The sequence below is a fragment of the Staurois parvus genome, unplaced genomic scaffold (genome assembly GCF_062004578.1).
Source record: "Staurois parvus isolate SC_StPar_1 unplaced genomic scaffold, SC_StPar_1.0 ptg000344l, whole genome shotgun sequence".
Lineage (NCBI taxonomy): Eukaryota > Metazoa > Chordata > Amphibia > Anura > Ranidae > Staurois > Staurois parvus.
In genome coordinates, this window is record NW_028318140.1 from 2,616,414 (window position 1) to 2,634,841 (window position 18,428).

At 39.8% G+C, this 18,428-nt stretch overlaps 1 protein-coding gene across 1 annotated transcript in view; it reads right to left on the bottom strand.

Moving 5' to 3' along the window:
• The window catches only part of TNIP3 (TNFAIP3 interacting protein 3), a 54,163-nt gene that overhangs the window by 23,001 nt on the left and 12,734 nt on the right, over positions 1–18,428 (bottom strand). The window contains exons 2-5 of the mRNA XM_089684309.1: positions 15,858–15,934; positions 12,243–12,387; positions 4,064–4,150; positions 3,241–3,306 (exon numbers count right to left, since the gene is read on the bottom strand). Coding sequence (XP_089540435.1) covers positions 3,241–3,306; positions 4,064–4,150; positions 12,243–12,387; positions 15,858–15,934 — 375 coding nt within the window. The remainder of the gene's footprint in view (positions 1–3,240; positions 3,307–4,063; positions 4,151–12,242; positions 12,388–15,857; positions 15,935–18,428) is intronic.

An 18,428-nucleotide genomic window follows, 5' to 3' on the forward strand; every position in this document is an offset into this window, starting at 1 on the left:
ATACGTTGATATGTTGTAAAGATATGTTCTTAAGTTATATTATTATTATCATATGAATAGCTGAGGTTACATCATCAGCTTACAGTATTATGTATATCAGCATCTGTACCTGTCCATCAAACATCACATATATAGCGTCCACTCTCTTCTATGAAACTGCTTTGCTAAGCAGTAATAATTTCCATAGAAGGTATTAAGATCACTAGGTATGACGCTTGTTCCTATATAAAAGGTCCATAAGGGACAGTTGGGTCAGACACGCTAACACCGACACTCTTGCATACACACACACATACATACACGTCTGAGAAGCTGCAACAGGTGCATGCTGCAAGATCGTCACTTCCGTCTACTTCCGACTTCTCGAAAGGACAAGGAGAGCATGAAGGACAGAACATCACATGGCCGGACTTCTATGACAAAAATGGTGACTTTTTCTTTAAACTTCTGCATGATATTTCTACAGTAGTTTTATCTACATGGAACTGTTCATGATACGCTTTACATTGTTATTTTAAGCATTGTGTGATAGAATAAAATCACACTTTATTTTTTATTTCAACGGCTCTTTTCATAATCGCCTCAAGACACTAGAAGAAGTATTATATGTGTCTAAAATCCAACAGAGGGAAATGCTTTGTTCATAATTCGTATCTGAGCTCTATAACCACTTTAAGATAATCAAAGCATGAAACAATTATTTGAAGACAAAAACTAGTAAAATTGAGCTTTGTCCAAAATGAAACAAAATTTGTGATATTGTGTGCTATAACTAATGTGAAATTCAAAATCAAAATGTCTGTAGCTGAAATATAAAAACGTTCTCTGGCCTAAAATAGAAAAAGTAGTGATTTAAAACTTATATAAATAGACCCCTAAAAGGAAAAAAGGCCTAAATCTTACACCAGTTGATGTACTGCCAATACACCACTTGTAGACACTAGTGTATAGGCTGTAGAAAGACTCTCAAAGTAACTGAAATCTAGGATTGGGTGGTTCAGTATAAGGGTCGATTTTTATTTATGATGTTTGTCTGCTGGAGGGGGTACTGATAAATCAGCAAAAATTCATGGCATGCGATAGAAGAGGAGCACCTTTTACAAAGTGTCATGAGATGAGGTTAATTTACTAAAACTGAAGAGTGCAAAATCTGGTGCAGCTCTGCATAGAAACCAATCAGCTTCCAGTTTTTTTTGTCAAAGCTTAACCACTTGCCCTCCTAAGGATTTACCCCCCTTAATGACCAGGCCCCTTTTTGCTACTCGGCGCTGCACTAATTCAACTGATAATTGCGCGGTCATGCAATGCTGCTTCCAAACGAAATTTACATCCTTTTTTTCACACAAATAGAGGTTTCTTTCGGTGGTATTTGATCACTTGTGTGCTTTTTATTTTTCACGCTATAAACAAAAAAAGACCAAAAATTTTGAAGAAAAACAATATTTTTTACTTTCAGCTATAAAAAATATATAGTAAACTCAAAAACTAAAATTTCGTCATAAATTTAGGCCAAAATGTATTCTGCTACATGTTTTTGGTAAAAAAATCCCAATAAGTGTATATTGATTGCTTTGTGTGAAAGTTATAGCGTCTACAAACTATGGTATAGATACTGTAACTTACGCTATTTTTTTGCTATACAGCACTGCACTAGTTTAACGGACAATTGCGCGGTAATGCAATACGATACATAAATGAAATTTACATCCTTTTTTTCCCACAAATTGAGCTTTCTTTCAGTGGTATTTGATCGCCTGTGCGTTTTTTATTTTTTGCGCTATAAAAAAAAAAGACTGACAATTTTGAGGAAAAAAAACTATATTTTGGACTTTTTGCTATAAAACATGTCCAGTAAAAAAAAATGTAAAAATCAAATTTAGTCATAAATTTCTGCCAAAATGCATTCTGCGACATGTCTTTGCTACAAAAAACCCCAATACGTGTAAATTAATTGGTTTACGTGAAAGTTATAGCGTTTACAAATAGCGGGATAGATACTGGGATTTTAAATTTTTTTTATACTAATAATGGCGGCGATCAGCGACTTATGGCGGCCATCAGTGACTTATGGCGGCGATCAATGACTTATGGCGGCGATCAGTGACTTATGGCGGGACTGCGGGACTGCGGCGGACATTCTGACACTGGGGGGGGAACTGACTTGGGGTCACTGACATCCCCAGTGACACCAATACAGTGATCAGTGCAAAAAAAAAAAAACACTGACACTGTACTAATGGCACTGGGGAGGAAGGGGTTAGCTTTATTATTCAGTGAAAGGGTTAACTGTGTGAGGGGAGTGTTTTACTAGGGGGCTATGTGTACTGCAGGGAACACCGCTGATCGGGACAGATAAACTCTTCTGTCCTGATCAGCGTGTCAGGAGCTGTCAGGGAACTGACAGAAAGCACAGCTACTGCAGCTGTGCTCTCTGTCACTGATTGCCGCTAATGCCAGGGACATAGCCGGTAACGACCGGCTGTGACCCGGCGACTGACATCCGCGGCCGTGATCGGTGGGACAGGTAGGGCGGCGGCGCACCTCGCGCGCGCCCCCAACCTGTTTTAAATACACACGTTTTAAAACGTGGTTTTGCCCAACCGTGCCGCCCTGCCACCGTATTTCTACAGTGGCTGGGCGGCATGTGGTTAAAGTGGTTCTAAAGATTCAAGGTTTTTTTTACCTTCATGCATTTTATGCATGAAGGTAAAAAACCTGTGTGCAGCATCACCCCCAACCCCCCCAATACTCACCTTAGCTCCCTCTCGATCCAGTATTGTGCACTGGAGTCTCGGCTGTCTTGGGCTCCCTCTTCTTATTGGCTGAGACAGAAGCGGGAGCCACTGGCTCACACTGCTGTCAAACACAGCCAGTAAGCCAATGAGAAGAGAGAGGGGGTGGGGCCAAGCTACTGCTCCTTGTGTGAATGGACACACGAAGCAGCGTGTACCCCCGCTGCTTGATGTGGGGGCACCCGACAGCAGGGAGGGACCAGGAGAGCCTGTGGGAGGACCTGAGAAGAGGAGAATCCAGGCAAAACCATGGCGCAGAGCAGGTAAGTATAGACATGTTTGCTATTTTTTTATTAAAAGAAAATAAGCTTTTAGAATCACTTTAACTGAACAAGCTGAACTTAGAAGCTGATTGGCTATCATGTACATGTGCAACAGCTTTTACACTCTCCAGGTTTAGTAAATAAACCCCTTTGTTTAAATAAAAAAAAAATTTGCAAAAACGTACCTTGTTTTTATAAGCCTGTTTCATGTTTCTAAATTGATTGTCCCATTTCTTGTTTACTTCCAGTAACTACAATGCAAAAAAAAGTTTCATAAGAAATATTTTCATTGGCTCAATTATTTTCAATTATGACAAAATGGACACTACAGCAATACAGCAAAAAAAAAAAAAAAGTAAGAAGCAAGTATTCTAGGGGGTGTATTTGTAAAAATTTGCATAGCATTTCACCCAGTGAAAGTGCATGTACATTTGTTCTATGCGAATGTGGCATAAACATTTTTTATTAGGCTCTTTCCTGCCTTGGACAAATGTTTTTCATTGATTTAAAACAGGATATACCTCCTTTGACCACTAGATGGCACTAAGTGTCATAGGAATTTTTTAAATCTCTCCTATATAGTACCTGAAGACTGAGTTGACAAGCAGAGCCCTGCTTACAGTCAAATCAGTGGATCCCTATGGTATTTTTCTCAAGGTCAGTAAAAATGAAACGTATTGCCAGTGTTGATTAAAGGAAAGAGATGTAAAAGGCTGATATTTTTCTCTGGAAAATATAGAAAGATTATGGACCCCCCAAAGTCACGGACTAGTCAACTAGTCAAATCTGCCACTGACAATACAGACAAGAGGAGGACCAGTGTGAGTATATGAAAATATGGTGTATGAATCCTATCTGAAAAAAATAAAGGAAAAGAAAAACAGAAAACTGTCTCTTCTGTGAAGCTGTCCATTAAGTTGAACTAATATTAATTGCCTTCTTTTGCTTTCATGAAATGCTTTGCATTCTTTATATGTCTATTGACATGACAGCAGTGAGAACAATTACCTCTGCTCTTTGTTTTTCTAGTTTCTGTATCCTTTCCTTGTATGTTTCTGTTGACATATTGTTTTGATCTCTTGATTGTATAAAGCACTATAATTTAAAAATAGTTCAGGTATGCATATTAGGAAAGACAATGCAAGCTCAATATAGTAAAAGATGCATAAAAACTGTCATTACTCCTGCCCAAAATAAAACTGATCATGCATACATTAGTGATAGTGCTTCTTTCCATGTTAAATATGTAGAATTAAGCAAACAGATATATTAACCAAGCAGAAACCAGATCTTTATAGTTTAATTAAAAGCATTTGTTTTTCTTTTGTAGATTTGGATAGTGTGCAGAAAGATTAGAACCCGTGTCATGTGGTTATTACTGGGGGGAGATTTACTAAAGCTGGTTCACTCAGAATCTGGTGCATCTGTGCATGGTAGCCAATCAGCTTCTAACCTCAGCTTGTTCAATTAAGCTTTGGCAATAAAACCTGGAAGCTGATTGGTTTCTATGTGAAGTAAGCTTGATTTTGCGCTCTCCAGCTTTAGTAAATGTAAGTGGATAGAAAACTGGCTAAAGGATTGTATTCAGAGAGTAGTGGTTAATGATTCATACTCTGAATGGTCTAGGGTTGTCAGTGGTGTACCCCAAGGTTCAGTGTTGGGACCCTTACTTTTTAATATATTTATAAATGATATAGGGTCTGGGATTAAGAATACTATTTCAGTCTTTGCAGATGACAGCAAGCTGTGCAGTGGAATAACGTCCTTACAGGATGTCTCCAACTTACAAGCTGACCTCAATGTACTGTTTAATTGGGCAACTATATGGCAAATGAGGTTTAATGTTGATAAATGTAAGGTTATGCACTTGGGGGCTAAGAATATACATGCATCATACATACTGGGGGGGGGGGTACAACTTGGGGAATCAATGGTGGAGAAGGATCTGGGAGTTCTGGTAGATCACAAGCTTAATAATGGCATGCAATGCCAAGCTGCGGTTTCTAAAGCAAGCAAAATCCTCTCTTGTAATAAAAGAGGTATAGACTCCAGAGAGAGAGATATCATATTACCCCTGTACAAATCATTAGTAAGACCTGATCTGGAATATGCAGTTCAGTTTTGGGCACCAATTTACAAAAAGAACATTGGGGAACTGGAGAAAGTACAGAGAAGGACAACCAAACTGATACAAGGCATGGAGGAGACCAGCTTTGAGGGAAGATTAGAGGAACTGAATTTATTCTCTCTTGAGAAGTGGAGATTAAGGGGGATATGATCAACATGTATAAATACATCAGTGGTTCATATAGTGAACTCGGTGTAGAGATATTCACCCTGAGGTTATCACAGAGGACAAGGGGGCACTCTTTTATGTCTGGAGGAAAAGACATTTAATCTCCAAACACGGAAAGGTTTCTCCACAGTGAGAGCTGTGAAAACGTGGAATAGACTCCCTCAAGAGCTGGTTCTGGCCAGCTCAGTGGATTGCTTTAAAAAGACCTGGATTCTTTCCTAGATACACAGAATATAACTGGTTACTAACATTTATAGGTAAAGTTGATCCAGGGAATATCTGATTGCCTCTCGGGGGATCAGGAAGGATTTTTTTCCCTGCAGGAGCAAATTGGATCATGCTTTGCTGGGTTTTTTGCCTTCCTCTGGATCAACTGTGGATATAGGATTATAACGTTTTTATGGTTGAACTGAATGGACTTTAGTCTTCTTTGAGCCATAGTAACTGTGTAACTATGTAAATTACCCCCTGTCTGTGTCCTCCTTGGGAAAATTCACCCCTCTAATTTTCCTGTTTACAATTATCATTGAAAGTGAAAGAAAATCCCAAATTTTGGATTGTCACCAGAACAAAAATAGAGGAGAAATCTTCCAATGGGATACTGGTTTTGGTGACAAGGGATTCCCCCACTGTGAAGGGATTTCCTCTCACTTCATGTTTGGGCTATGGGACAGGAAGTGATGGAAAGTTTCCCCAATAGGGCACAGATGGCAAAAATAAAACCAACAGAGGTTATAATCCTCCTTCAGTCTATCTGAAATGGGAAAAAGTTAGACTTCAGTTTTACTTTAAGGCCTCATGCACACTGGACATTTTGCTCATCTCTACTAGATGCCTATCCTCCTGGCAGCAGTGTGTTAGCAAAAAACTTGTATATGGGTAAAACGCGTTTAGGCACGTTTAGGCATGTCAAACACTTGGGTGTTAATTCATTTAATTGACCAGAAAAATAATTTATTTTGGCCACTGAAATTAATTAACGTTCAAGCGTTAGGCCAGGTGCCACAAAACACAGTAGAAAAACAGCTATTGTAAATAAAAGCAAAAAAAATGTTTGTTTAACTAAGAAATATAAGACGATTTCATATTAGCATGCAGAGTTGCACGCCAAATTGTTTTTTTTGTAAAGCAGAAAAGGTCCACATTAAAATAGCTCATATCTCAGTACCATGGTGTTCTAGAAAGTTAAGATATCAATTGTTTTGAATGAAAAACTACTTACTTCTATTTATGATATGAAGGTAAATTATACTTTTATCAGTGTAATAAAATATAATATGTTACTTTTAATTACAGTCTATCAATCACAGTAATCAACCTTAAGTAGTGAACCACCATATTTCTTTAAACAATTCTGACTTTACGTAGGTGGCATAAGCCTACTAGAGCCTGCTGTCGGCTGATGTCACAAAACTGGTCCAGGCTCGGGAGAGATTGCAACCATATGGATAGGATCCACCCAGGAGCCTGGAGTGGCACCCGACTCAGCCTCTCAGTGATTCGCTGACAGCCTGAGCCATATACTTTCACCCCCACACATCCCAGTGCTCCAGTGAGTGGGGGGGCAGAGCAGGCAGTCGGAGACTGGCAGTCTCTGACAATATCTTGAATAATTGATGTACTGTCCCTTGTTGCATATCATTAACTATTGACAATTAACTACTGTCCCTCCCTGCATGGAGGTGCTGTATATTTTAAGGATGCATATGATAATCTTTCAATAAAACTTTGAATAAGAAAAAAAAAGTCAAAGGCCCGTAAAAGCATTTTTTAATCCTTATGTGCATGAGTCCTTAAGTTATGTCCTCTTTTCAGTTCTTTACTTGTTTAAAACCACAACGTCCCCAAAAATATGTAGATGTAATTGACACGGGTGGACTGACAACTCATGGGACCCCCGGGCAACAGGGGATCATGGGGCCCCTGTGTCCTTGCCCAAACTCAAAAAAGCCTATGAAAAAGGTACCAGGGGCATCTCATGGGGCCCCCTACTGACCCCAGGCCCTCGGGCAGTGCCTGAGTTTCCAAATGGACAGTCCGCCCCTGACATACTGTACATACACAAAAGAGTAGGTAAGAATTGCATTCAAAATCACCAAAAACAGTGTTCAAAGTCATAATCCTGAAGTTTTATGCTCATTATGCCTTCTATGCAAAATATCAAACTCCTAAACAACTACCTTACATATCTGCTCACTGTAGATTGAGCCATCTAGTACAATGTTACATACAAACATTTTGCACTTACCTTTGCTTCATCAAATGCTATGTCATACCTAGTCACTTATTTCTTAAAATTTAGCAGGGTGCAAGAGAGTCTTGTAATAAATAAAAATATATGACGTCTGCAGTTTTTCTTTTAGCCTCTTAGCATGTAATGTAGGCAGGACTGGGACTTCCCAAGATGTCACAAACACATTTCTGTGGCTAATGCTATCTCCTGCCATATATTTCTATGTGATATTTCTTTTATTTCTTTGAGGCTGCAACAATTTCAAAAAACAAAGGTTCAGGTAAGAAACAAGGCAAGCGCAAAAGAATATTTTGGGGATAGTGTATTATTTTACAGAAAGAAGTCTTCTGGATTTCTAATTTATTATTCATATGATATTTATAGTATAACTATTATACACACTTACAGGAAAGCAAAATACATATTGCTATGTGCTAGCCATCATAAATGGGTTCTTGATTTGATATATAGTGAATATAAAGCATATTGCACTGTGCCATAACATTTATCAGGTAATAGGTGAATATTTTTACAAACAGAAACCAGTGCAGCGCTACAAAGTGACATAGTGTAAGACTGAAACAATATTAAATAATAAATAATAATAATTATTGGTGATGATGATAATAAATCAATAACTGATATTAGTGATAGCAAATATAAGTGGATGAAGAGCTATGACTGGCACAATAAAATAAGTGCAACTGTGAAAGTCTTAAAGCAAAAAGTGTTCATAAGGTGGTGAAGGCATATAGTGTAGCAAACGGGTTCTATTGCACAGGTGGTGTCAGATTATTCCATGTGGCTTTATCCATGCGGGAGATTGATAAAAATGCGCACTCACCAGATGCGTATAATTAAAGTGCAATATGTTGAACGGTATATTAACCAAGAATCTGCAGGAACCCCCTTTAAATGGACCAGACAGACAGCGTGGGGAAAGGATCCCTCCTCTGGATACGAGACTCCTCTGCAACCGCAATTCCTCTGGGGTCCTGGGAATCATTAGCTCAGAAAAGAGCCTTCCCTTTCTGAAGCCAAAAGACATCACCCAAGATTCTCCAAAGCCAATACTATGCAAGGAGCCCAGTACAAACACAAACTTTGGGCCTCTAAATCCTCAAAGCCTGAAGACAATTCCTCTTCAGTGTTAATGGATGCCCCATCTAACTCTTTGATTCTGCAATCCTTTCACTGTCTTGAAATATCATCAAAATGGATACCAGCTTAAAGGGCAGGGGAGGAGTCCTAGAAACATTGTGCAGTGGACTTGGTCGACAGAAGAATCTAATCTTTTGATCAACATTCTGGAGCTCTGAGAGATTTGAACATCCTATCTCAAAAGCCATCATATCAGGATCTAGTTAGACAATGCCGTGGTGTACAGTAATCACCTGGGAGAAACCAAAGGTCTTTCTCTCGCAAGAGCGGTAAAAATGATTCTATTCTTGACCACTGTTCACATTCAGATGTCGACATTTGATAGACAAATTACCTCATCCAGCAGTGTCTGTAGCCGAGGGAGTGGTCCCTACACCCAGAAGTGTGGGGGAGACAGTTGTGGTCCGCCTGGGTTTTAAGTTCAATACCAAACTGTGCAGATTTGTTTCCAGTTGCAGAGATCCTCTTGCAGAAGCAGTGAATACTCTAGTAGCTCCATGGGATCAGTACAGTGTCATCTTTGCTTTTCCACTTCTGAAACTCTTTCCTCTTTTACTTCGCAGGATCACAAAAGAAGGTATTCCATGATCCTCATAGCTCAGGCAGATGTGGTACTCTGACCTGCTTTAGCATTTACTCTTCCAGATAGATCAGATCTCCTATCTTTAGGTTCATTTCATCACCCTGCTTCATGGTTGCTGGATTGACGGCTTGTAGGATTGAGGATATGAGTTAGTAATTCCCAGGCTTTTAAAAACTAGGAAATCTACCTCTTGTAAGGTCTACCATTGCATGTGAAAGGCTTACTTCGTTTGGTGCTAGAAAAGAAGGTTTGACGCCAGGAAATACTGTGTGGGATAAGTCCCAACCTTTTTGTATTCTAGTTTAGATCAACATTTGGCTTTGAGTACATCAATGAACTAATCCTGGCCCTTGGAAGCTAAAATGATCCTCTATTTCTTTGGTTAAGACTTTTGTACAGGGGGTCTTTCCTGAACAACCGCCTGTATCTCTGTAGGATCCAAATTTAGTTTTGTTGGCTCTTCAAAGGATTCAATTTCAACTCACCAGGAGTAATCCCCTTTGCACACTCACTCACACAAAAGGAACCAGCATCTCCTTCCATCATTTTGGCTGTGGCTCAGATAGATAATTGTTGAAGCTTATGGTCTTAAGGACAAGGTTCCATCTTTTCCTGTTAAGATGCACATTACTAGGTCTATTAGTGCATCTTGGACCTTTAGACATCAGGCAACTGTTTTCCAAATTTGTAAGGCTGCCATCTGGTCTTCTGTTTACCTGGTGGATGTTCAGATCTAATCTAATGCCAGCAATGGGTGTAAGCTACTTCAGGCAACTCTAAAGCCGCAGTCTTCCTCAGTTTTATTTTTACTTCAGAACAGCATATTGAAAGAGGCACTAGGAGCTTTTAGACTTGCACATGTAGTCATATGAAGGAAAACTTCAAACAAGCTCAATAACTTTGGCAGGGAAGCTCCCATACAGCAAGGCTTTCCTCGATGGGCATTGAACAGTAGCTCAAGCCATAGAAATACACAAAGGAGCATCAGACAAAAAACAGACACGAGTCCAAGATATTTTTAACTGTTGGTATAAAAGTCATATAAAAATAGCCATTGTGTTTCAGGGGAACATCTCTCCCCCTTCCTCAGGGGTCAACACAGGATAAAACTTGAATGGACCCAGAGAAAATAGTGACTTCACCGAATTATATTGAAACCAGCATTGAACTCTCATCGTGGGGTAACAGCTTGACAGCAGATGATGAGCAGTAAGGGATTTATGTGTTTTCAACTTCTATGTTAAACTTTTTACTTGTACTTGGTACTTGTACATTGTACACATTACCATAAACTTTGTGCTGGACTGATGTATCTGATCCATTTTTCTAATCTCTACTTTGCTGCTCCTCTCTCAGATTTTGCTGTTATCAGTTTCTACTAATTTAAAATGTACATTGCATATGCAGTATAGATGTCTAGTTAATCTGTATTATGGAAAGGGTTGTGTAGAGTAGTCACAGGCCAGGAGAAATTGTTCATCCAGTATGTAGTCCAAGGTTAGTGCTCTAGGTATCAGGGCCTAATGACACCAAAGTACCTTGTATTCAAAAATAAAACAATCAGATTCAACACAGTACAAACAGATCCTGTAAATGAATGGTATTTTCTATTCTCAGGGCTCCTACAAACAATTGGTAAGAAACTGGAAATGGGTTACTGGGAATCCCAAAATAGTATTGTGCATCATTTTGGGCTGTTCAGTAAATTGTCTGATAGAGAGACCATGATAGTGTGATTTATTTAAAGTTGTTAGTTAGTGACAATTACAGAGTGAAACTAGAAACAAAGTACTATTAGGTCCCATTCAAACCTTTTCTGTAGTAATAATCTGCAGATATCTGCACCAGGACTCAGAGGTGGTTCACATATATGCGCATTGGATGTGATCTGAACCACATCTAATCTGAATGACGTGAAATAACATTGCTTCATATGGTGCCTGTTCACATACGTCTGGTGCACTGGCAGTGCAAATTCAGTGTGGATTGAAAAAGAGTCCTGTTCGATTTCTGAGCAGTGCAGTCTGGTTCAGGTGTGGATTACAGGCTCATTGACTTCTATGGGAACCACTTCTGAATCTCACATCTAATGAGTTTGTGAACACGATATCAGCATGGTTTTCTCTGCTGATCCTGATGTAAACCTAACCTGACCCCAGGGGTGGACTGACCATTTGGAAACTCGGGCACTGCCCCAGTAGGGGGCCCCATGAGATGCCCCTGGTACCTTTCTCATAGGCTTATTTGAGTTTGGGCAAGGACACAAGGGCCCCATGATCCCCTATTGCCCGGGGGTCCCATGAGTTGTCAGTCCGCCCCTGCCTGACCCTGATGTAAGCCTGACCTGATCCTGATCTAAACCTGAACTGAACTGCTAAACAACTACTTTGTCAATTAGCTGTGAAAACAGAACTTCAATTTTCACAACACGTGTGAATCCACATTTAAAGGTGTGTGCCAACAGCTGTGGTTGCCCAGCCTGTACAAAGCAATGACAGGCTGATTGGAGCCACAACAGCCCACTGCTGTTTGCATGTATTTGCATATCCAAAGTTTACCTGTGGTTAGGGACAGGTAACCAGTCCTGGATGCAATCTGTCTGTGTCGAGGGCCAGCCATCTCTCTCTAATTGCAGTTTACTGCTGGATGTGTAAATAGACATGAAGTGTGGCGGACAGCTCTGGCTCCTGTGAATCTGTCACTGCTTTGTACAGGCTGAGTTGTCATAGTTTTTGGCACAAATCTATGACCCCAGGTGCAGTAATCCACAGATTTTTGCTGCATGAATTCACAGAAGGCCCTAATCGCAGGCGCAAATGGGGCCTTAGTAAAAGTTTGTGTATACAAAAAGCCCTCATACAATGTAAAATACTTTTGTCACTGAAACTTTTTGTACATAAAAATAAAACATTACCTGTGTGAGTATTTCAGGGTGGCGTAAGTTCCTTTGGTATAGGGTCTGAGTTCTGGAAACAAGCAAAGCTTCTTCCGCTTTATGAAATATATTTTTCTGCTGAATCTGTCTTCTGATATCCTCATTAAGTTCAGCACTCTCACACCTATTTGCAAGTGAATATATATATATGGTTGGACTATAATATTTTCTAGTTTCAATAATTTTTATTGAAGATTTTAAAGACAAAACAGGGTAAAGGTATACGGTTCAACAGAAATAGTTGTAATACATTCTAGAAATGATTATTATACCCCACCGGAAGTGGGGAGTAATGTAAAGGTCTCTAATAAAATGTCATCAGAGGTATTCTAGGTAGTGTGTTGAACATGGCTAAGTGTATGGGGTATTAAGGGAGTATTGAAGAAGAAAAGGTAGGGGAGGAAAGGGGGGATTGGGGGGGAAATGTAACTTGGAGGGGGAAGAAGTACCAGTCTGGGATTAGTTAATGGAGTCAATTGTGATGTATTTATCAAAGTTGTATGGAGCAATTTGGATTGTGAAACCATCGAGCCCACTGAGGGTCAAATTTATGTTGAGAGGAGTTATTTAATGCTAGTCTTTTTTCCATGTCACATTGGAAATTGAGATTGTAGATCAGGGATGTGAGAGAGGGTGCGTTGGTGGTGTTCTATAATCTAGTGATGTTAATTTTGGCTGCAAAAAATGTATGGGTGATGATGGTGCGGGAGTTAGGTGGAATTTGTTCGATTCCGATGTGTAGAAGTGCTAAAGAAGGATTTGGGGTGATCTGGGTTCCATATATTTCAGAAATTAAGTTGAAGACTTTATTCCAGTAGGATCTAATTGTTTTGCAGGACCAGAGGATGTGCAGTGTTGAACCGGTTTCACCACATTGTCTCCAGCAAGAAGGGGGATGGTTTTGCATCTGGTGGATTTATGGGTGATGTAGAACTCTCTTTCCCATGATTGTGTAGTGATTGTTCTGAAAGTATCTTACCCCAGTTTGTTAGGGAGGTAGATTGTATGGTGAATTGTAGATTAGTAAGAAACGTATAGAAGGTGGAAATGCCTTTGCCGGGGTATCGTGTTTTTGTATAGAAGTTGTAGGCGGTAATTGGAAGTTTTGTAGAGTAAGGTATTTTCGTTGTTTTTAGGCAATATACAATTCTTAGGTAGGTAAAGTATTCAGTAGATGGGAGCTTATATTTAGTTTGGAGACTTTGGAACGAGTGTGGGATTCGGTCATTATAGAGGTCAGTAATGTGAACTATACTTTGCGATGTCCATTGGATTATGTTTAAGGAGGGTGTTAGGACGTGTCGTAAATTGAGTGGAGTAGAGATATGTTTAATGTCAGTGAATTTGGTGGCAAGAAGGTTATGCCAAGCTTGTAGGGTGGCTTTGATACAGGGGTGTTTCATTTGATGTTCAAGCTGGGCTGTGTGTGGTATTATGAGGAGGTTTTGAGGGTCAAGAGGGTGGAATGGGAGAGTTTCCAATGTGGACTAAATTTTTTCTTTCGAGGGGTTCCACCAAAAATATATTTGGTCAAGTAGAGAGGCATTGTAGTATGATTTTATGTGGGGAAGACCTGCACCTCCTCTTTTTGTGGTGCGTATGAGAAGGTTAGTAGTACATCTGGGTTTTTTGGAATTCCATAGGAATTTTGTGAAGATTGTTTGCAATCTGGAGAAGAAGGCATTTGGGACCGGTATTGGAAGCATGCAGAATATATATAGGATTTTGGGTAGTATGTACATTTTCAGAGTCGCTACTCGACCCAATTTGGAGAGCTCTGAGGTGGAGAGAGTAGAAATTTCATGGGGGATGGTTTCAAGGAGTTTGTTGTGATTTGCGAGGTATAGTTGGTCTGCTGTTGCGGTTAATCTAATTCCTAGATAGGGGATACTATGGGTTTCCCAGGAGAATGGAAATTGTGTAGACAATATTTTTTGGTCTTGGAGTGATATATGTAGATTTAGTATTGAAGACTTGGGTTCATTAAGTTTATAGTAGGAGACTGTTGAATAGGTATGGAGGTGGTTACGAATGCTTGTGAGGGATTTGATGGGATTGGTCACCATCAGAATGATGTCATCTGCAAAAAGGCTGATTTTATGCTCTGCGTTGAGATGTTTGATGCCAGTAAATGACGGGTCATCTCTGAGTTTGGAGGCTAGGGGTTCAATAAGGTGTGCGAATATTATCGGGGAAAGTGGACAGCCTTGTCTACTACCGTTTGTGATGTCGAAGGGGTCAGATAGTGTTCCGTCTGTTAGTACTCTAGCCGAGGGACACGAGTATAGGGATAGTATGGCTGTCAGCATCCAGCATGTGATTCCGAACTATCATATTTTGAACACAACAAAATGAAAGCAGAAACCCAGGCAAACAACAAAAAGCATAATTGAAAAACATACACTTTGTGATATATACCTCATCTACCAAAATAGTGTAGTTCTGTTTAGCTAGTCCTGATTGTCTTTCATTGTACAATTATCTATCATCTTCATTATCAGCTTCACCTGAAAAATTAAAACTTAATTTCCCAAGTGTTAAAAATAAACTTCTCTGGGAGCAATGCTTCCCTATAATCTGATACTACCTACACTAAGCAGTCTGTTCAACAATTGGGTTCCTCTTCTGGGTTTACTGATTCCCAATGTTATTCAACAGGCATCTGGTGAGCACAGGACATCATGGAACAGCCCCTGGGGCCACTGCATTACCAGCCAGAGAAGTTATGTATACTAAACATTAATAAAAGGGGAAGGGGGTCAGGTGAACTGTAATCATATGCAATATACCTATTCTTTTGAGCACAGATGTCAAACTAGCGGCCCTCCAGCAGTTGCCAAACTACAAGTCCCATGAGGTATTGTAAGATTGACAGTTACGAGCATGACTTCCAAAGGTAAAGGCATGATGGAACTTGTAGTTTTGCAACAGCTGGAGGGCCGCCAGCTTGACACCCCTGCTTTTGAGGGTCAGTGAGGGTCCCGATGTGTGCCCCCCACACCCGGGGGATACCCTGTTTTTCTGGATGACCTCTTGGGCCTTTTTCCATCCTGTTTAATTTGATGTTTAACACATGCGAGCACATTGGAATCATATCCATCTTCATACAGCTTGACTGTATGCATCAGTTTCTACCACATACTGTAACTTTGTTTATGGTTATTTTATATACCTTTTGTATATATAGATGTATTTTTTATATTCATTTTACTTACAGTAGCAGCATGTTGAGGAATTGCAGTCAACCTTGAACTGAATTAGATATATTTTTAAGAGTTGATACTCCAATAACATTGTAATGTCAGATCAAATTATTATGTGATCACATTTACTGCTTAGACTCTTTATTTTGGATGTATCTGTATTGTTTTTAACTTTTGTATTAATAAAGGGTAATTGTTGAGGTATTCTCCCTTGCTATTTTAAGTATTAATGTTTTATGTGTTACTCTTTGGGGTACCTCAAAAGTCCACGTGTTCAGCTCTTCCCTTTTGAATATTTTGGATGTGGGGCCCCACCCATTGTTTAGGGGTAGAACCACCTGAGACCAATTTTTTCATTTTTTTTCTATAGATATGCTTTAAAAAGAGTTACCTTTCCGAGTGCACAGTTTCTTCATCTGTATTCAGTCCATACATTCGAAAATTCTTTTTTTCTCCTTTGCACAGTGGCTACAAAAATGACACATTTCATTGTACTAGTATCAGTATGAATGTGTATCTTTGAGATATTCTAACTCTAGATGTGTCTAGGTAGCCATGAATTCTAGCAGATATTTATGCATTGCAACTTCTGGTCATAACAGTCTTTTGATGGCTTACACATCAGACATAATGCTGGTTTATCTCTAGAGCCAATGAACATAAAGCTTTCATCTCATCCTTTAAAGTATAACTAAAGGCAAAACATTTCTTTTAGTTTTGGGTAGAGTGAAGATAGATTAGAACCCCTGTCGGTTTTTATTGATGTCCTCATTATGGACAGTCACCCTCTCTATTTGTCCTCTTTTCCATTACAACTGAAAGTGAAAGTAAAGGAAAATCCCAACTTTTGGGTTATTCCCAGAACAGTAATAGAGGGGAAAACTTCCAATGCGGATACTAGTTCTTGTGACCCGGGGGTTCCAAGGGATTCCTTTAATTTGTAGGGATTTCTTATCACTTCCTGTTTTGGCTGTGGGACAGGAAGAGAAGGGAAATCTCTCAAATGGGACACAGATGACAAAAAAAAATTTGACAAGGGTTATAACCTTCCCTTACTCTATCCAAAATGAAAAAAAATTTGCCTATAGTTCTGCTTTAAATATTACTCCATCTTGAGGTAGCTGCTGCACTTTTAATTTTATACAGAAGTAGACTGTCTAGTTTTCTGAAGTTCTTAGTATAATGTACAGGATAGCCCATCTATCTATCTATCTATCTATCTATCTATCTATCTATCTATCTATACTATATTGCCAAAAGTATTATGACACCCCTCCAAATCATTGGATTCAGGCGTTCCAATCACCTCCATGGCCAAAGGTGTATAAAATTAAGCATCTAGGGATGCAGACTGCTTCTACAAACATTTGTGAAAGAATGGGTCACTCTCAGGAGATCAGTGAATTCAAGTGTGGTGCCGTGATAGGTTGTCACCTGTGCAATAAGTCCATCCGTGAAATTTCCTTGCTACTAAATATTCCACGGTCATCTGTTAGTGGTATTATAACAAAGTGGAAGCAACTGGGAACAACAGCAATTAAGCCATGAAGTGGTAGGCCACGTAAAATGACACAGCGGGGTCAGCACATGCTGAAGAAATTGTCAACTGTCTGCTGTAGCTAAAGACCTCCAAACTTTGTGTGGCCTTCAGATTAGCACAACAACAGTGTGTACAGAGCTTCATGGAATGTGTTTCCATGGGCGAGCAGCTGCATCCAAGCCTTACATCACCAAGTGTAATGCAAAGCATCGGATGCAGTGGTATAAAGCCCACCGCCACTGGCAGTGGAGATGTGTTCTCTGGAGTGACGAATCACGATTCTCTGTCTGGCAATCCAATGGACATGTCTGGGCTTGGCAGTTGCCAGGAGAATGGTATGTTCCTGACTGCATTGTGCCAAGTGTAAAGTTTGGTGGAGGGGGATTATGGTGTAGGGTTGTTTTTCAGGAGTTGGGCTTGGCCCCTTTGTTCCAGTGAAGAGAACGCTTAAGGCGTCAGCATACCAAGATATTTTGGACAATTTCATGCTGCCAACTTTGTGGGAATAGTTTGGGGGTGGCCCCTTCCTCTTCCAACATGACTTCACACCAGTGCACAATGCAAGGTCCATAAATATATGGATGAGTGAGTTTGGGGTGGAGGAACGTGACTGGCCTGCAGAGAGTCCTGACCTCAACCCGATAGCCCACCGTTGGGATAAATTAGAGCGGAGACTGCGAGCCAGGCCTTCTCATCCAACATCAGAGCCTAACCTCAGACTTGTGCTTCTGGAAGAATGGTCAAAAACTCCCATAGACACACTTGTAAACTTTGTGGACAGCCTTCCCAGAAGAGTTGAAGCTGTTATAGCTGCAAAGGGTGGGCCAACTCAATATTGAACTCTACAGACTAAGACTGGGATGCTATTAAAGTTCATGTGCGTGTAAAGGTGTCCCAATACTTTTGGCAATACAGTGTATCTATCTATCTATCTATCTATCTATCTATCTATCTATCTTCCTTCAGTATCTATCTAATGTTCTGCAAATATTAGACGGCATTTAAATAAATTTAAATCAGCTAAATATATTCTTGCTACATAAAATATCTTTTTTCTAGTAAAAGCAGCTACATCATGAGTAAAAAGCCTATGTTCTTGGCAGCATGCAGCTGAATTAGACCTACATTCTCTGTGGGGAAGCAATCATCTTTCTGCAGAGAATAGTAGATATCAGTAGATAGTATGAGCTTTGCTGACTGCAGATTTGTAGGTCTGACTAGTTGGTGTGTTGGACCTTTGCAGAGAGATCACTGCTTCCCCACAAAAGAAAAAGGGTCCCACTCTGCAGCTGCTGGAAAGGAACAGGCTTTTGTTATCAGGTTGTAACTGCTTTAGAAAGACAGACAAACTGTAAGATGTTGAATACTTTTTATCTTCATACGCCTGGAATGTATTTGGCTGATCTAAACTGCAAGTGTAAC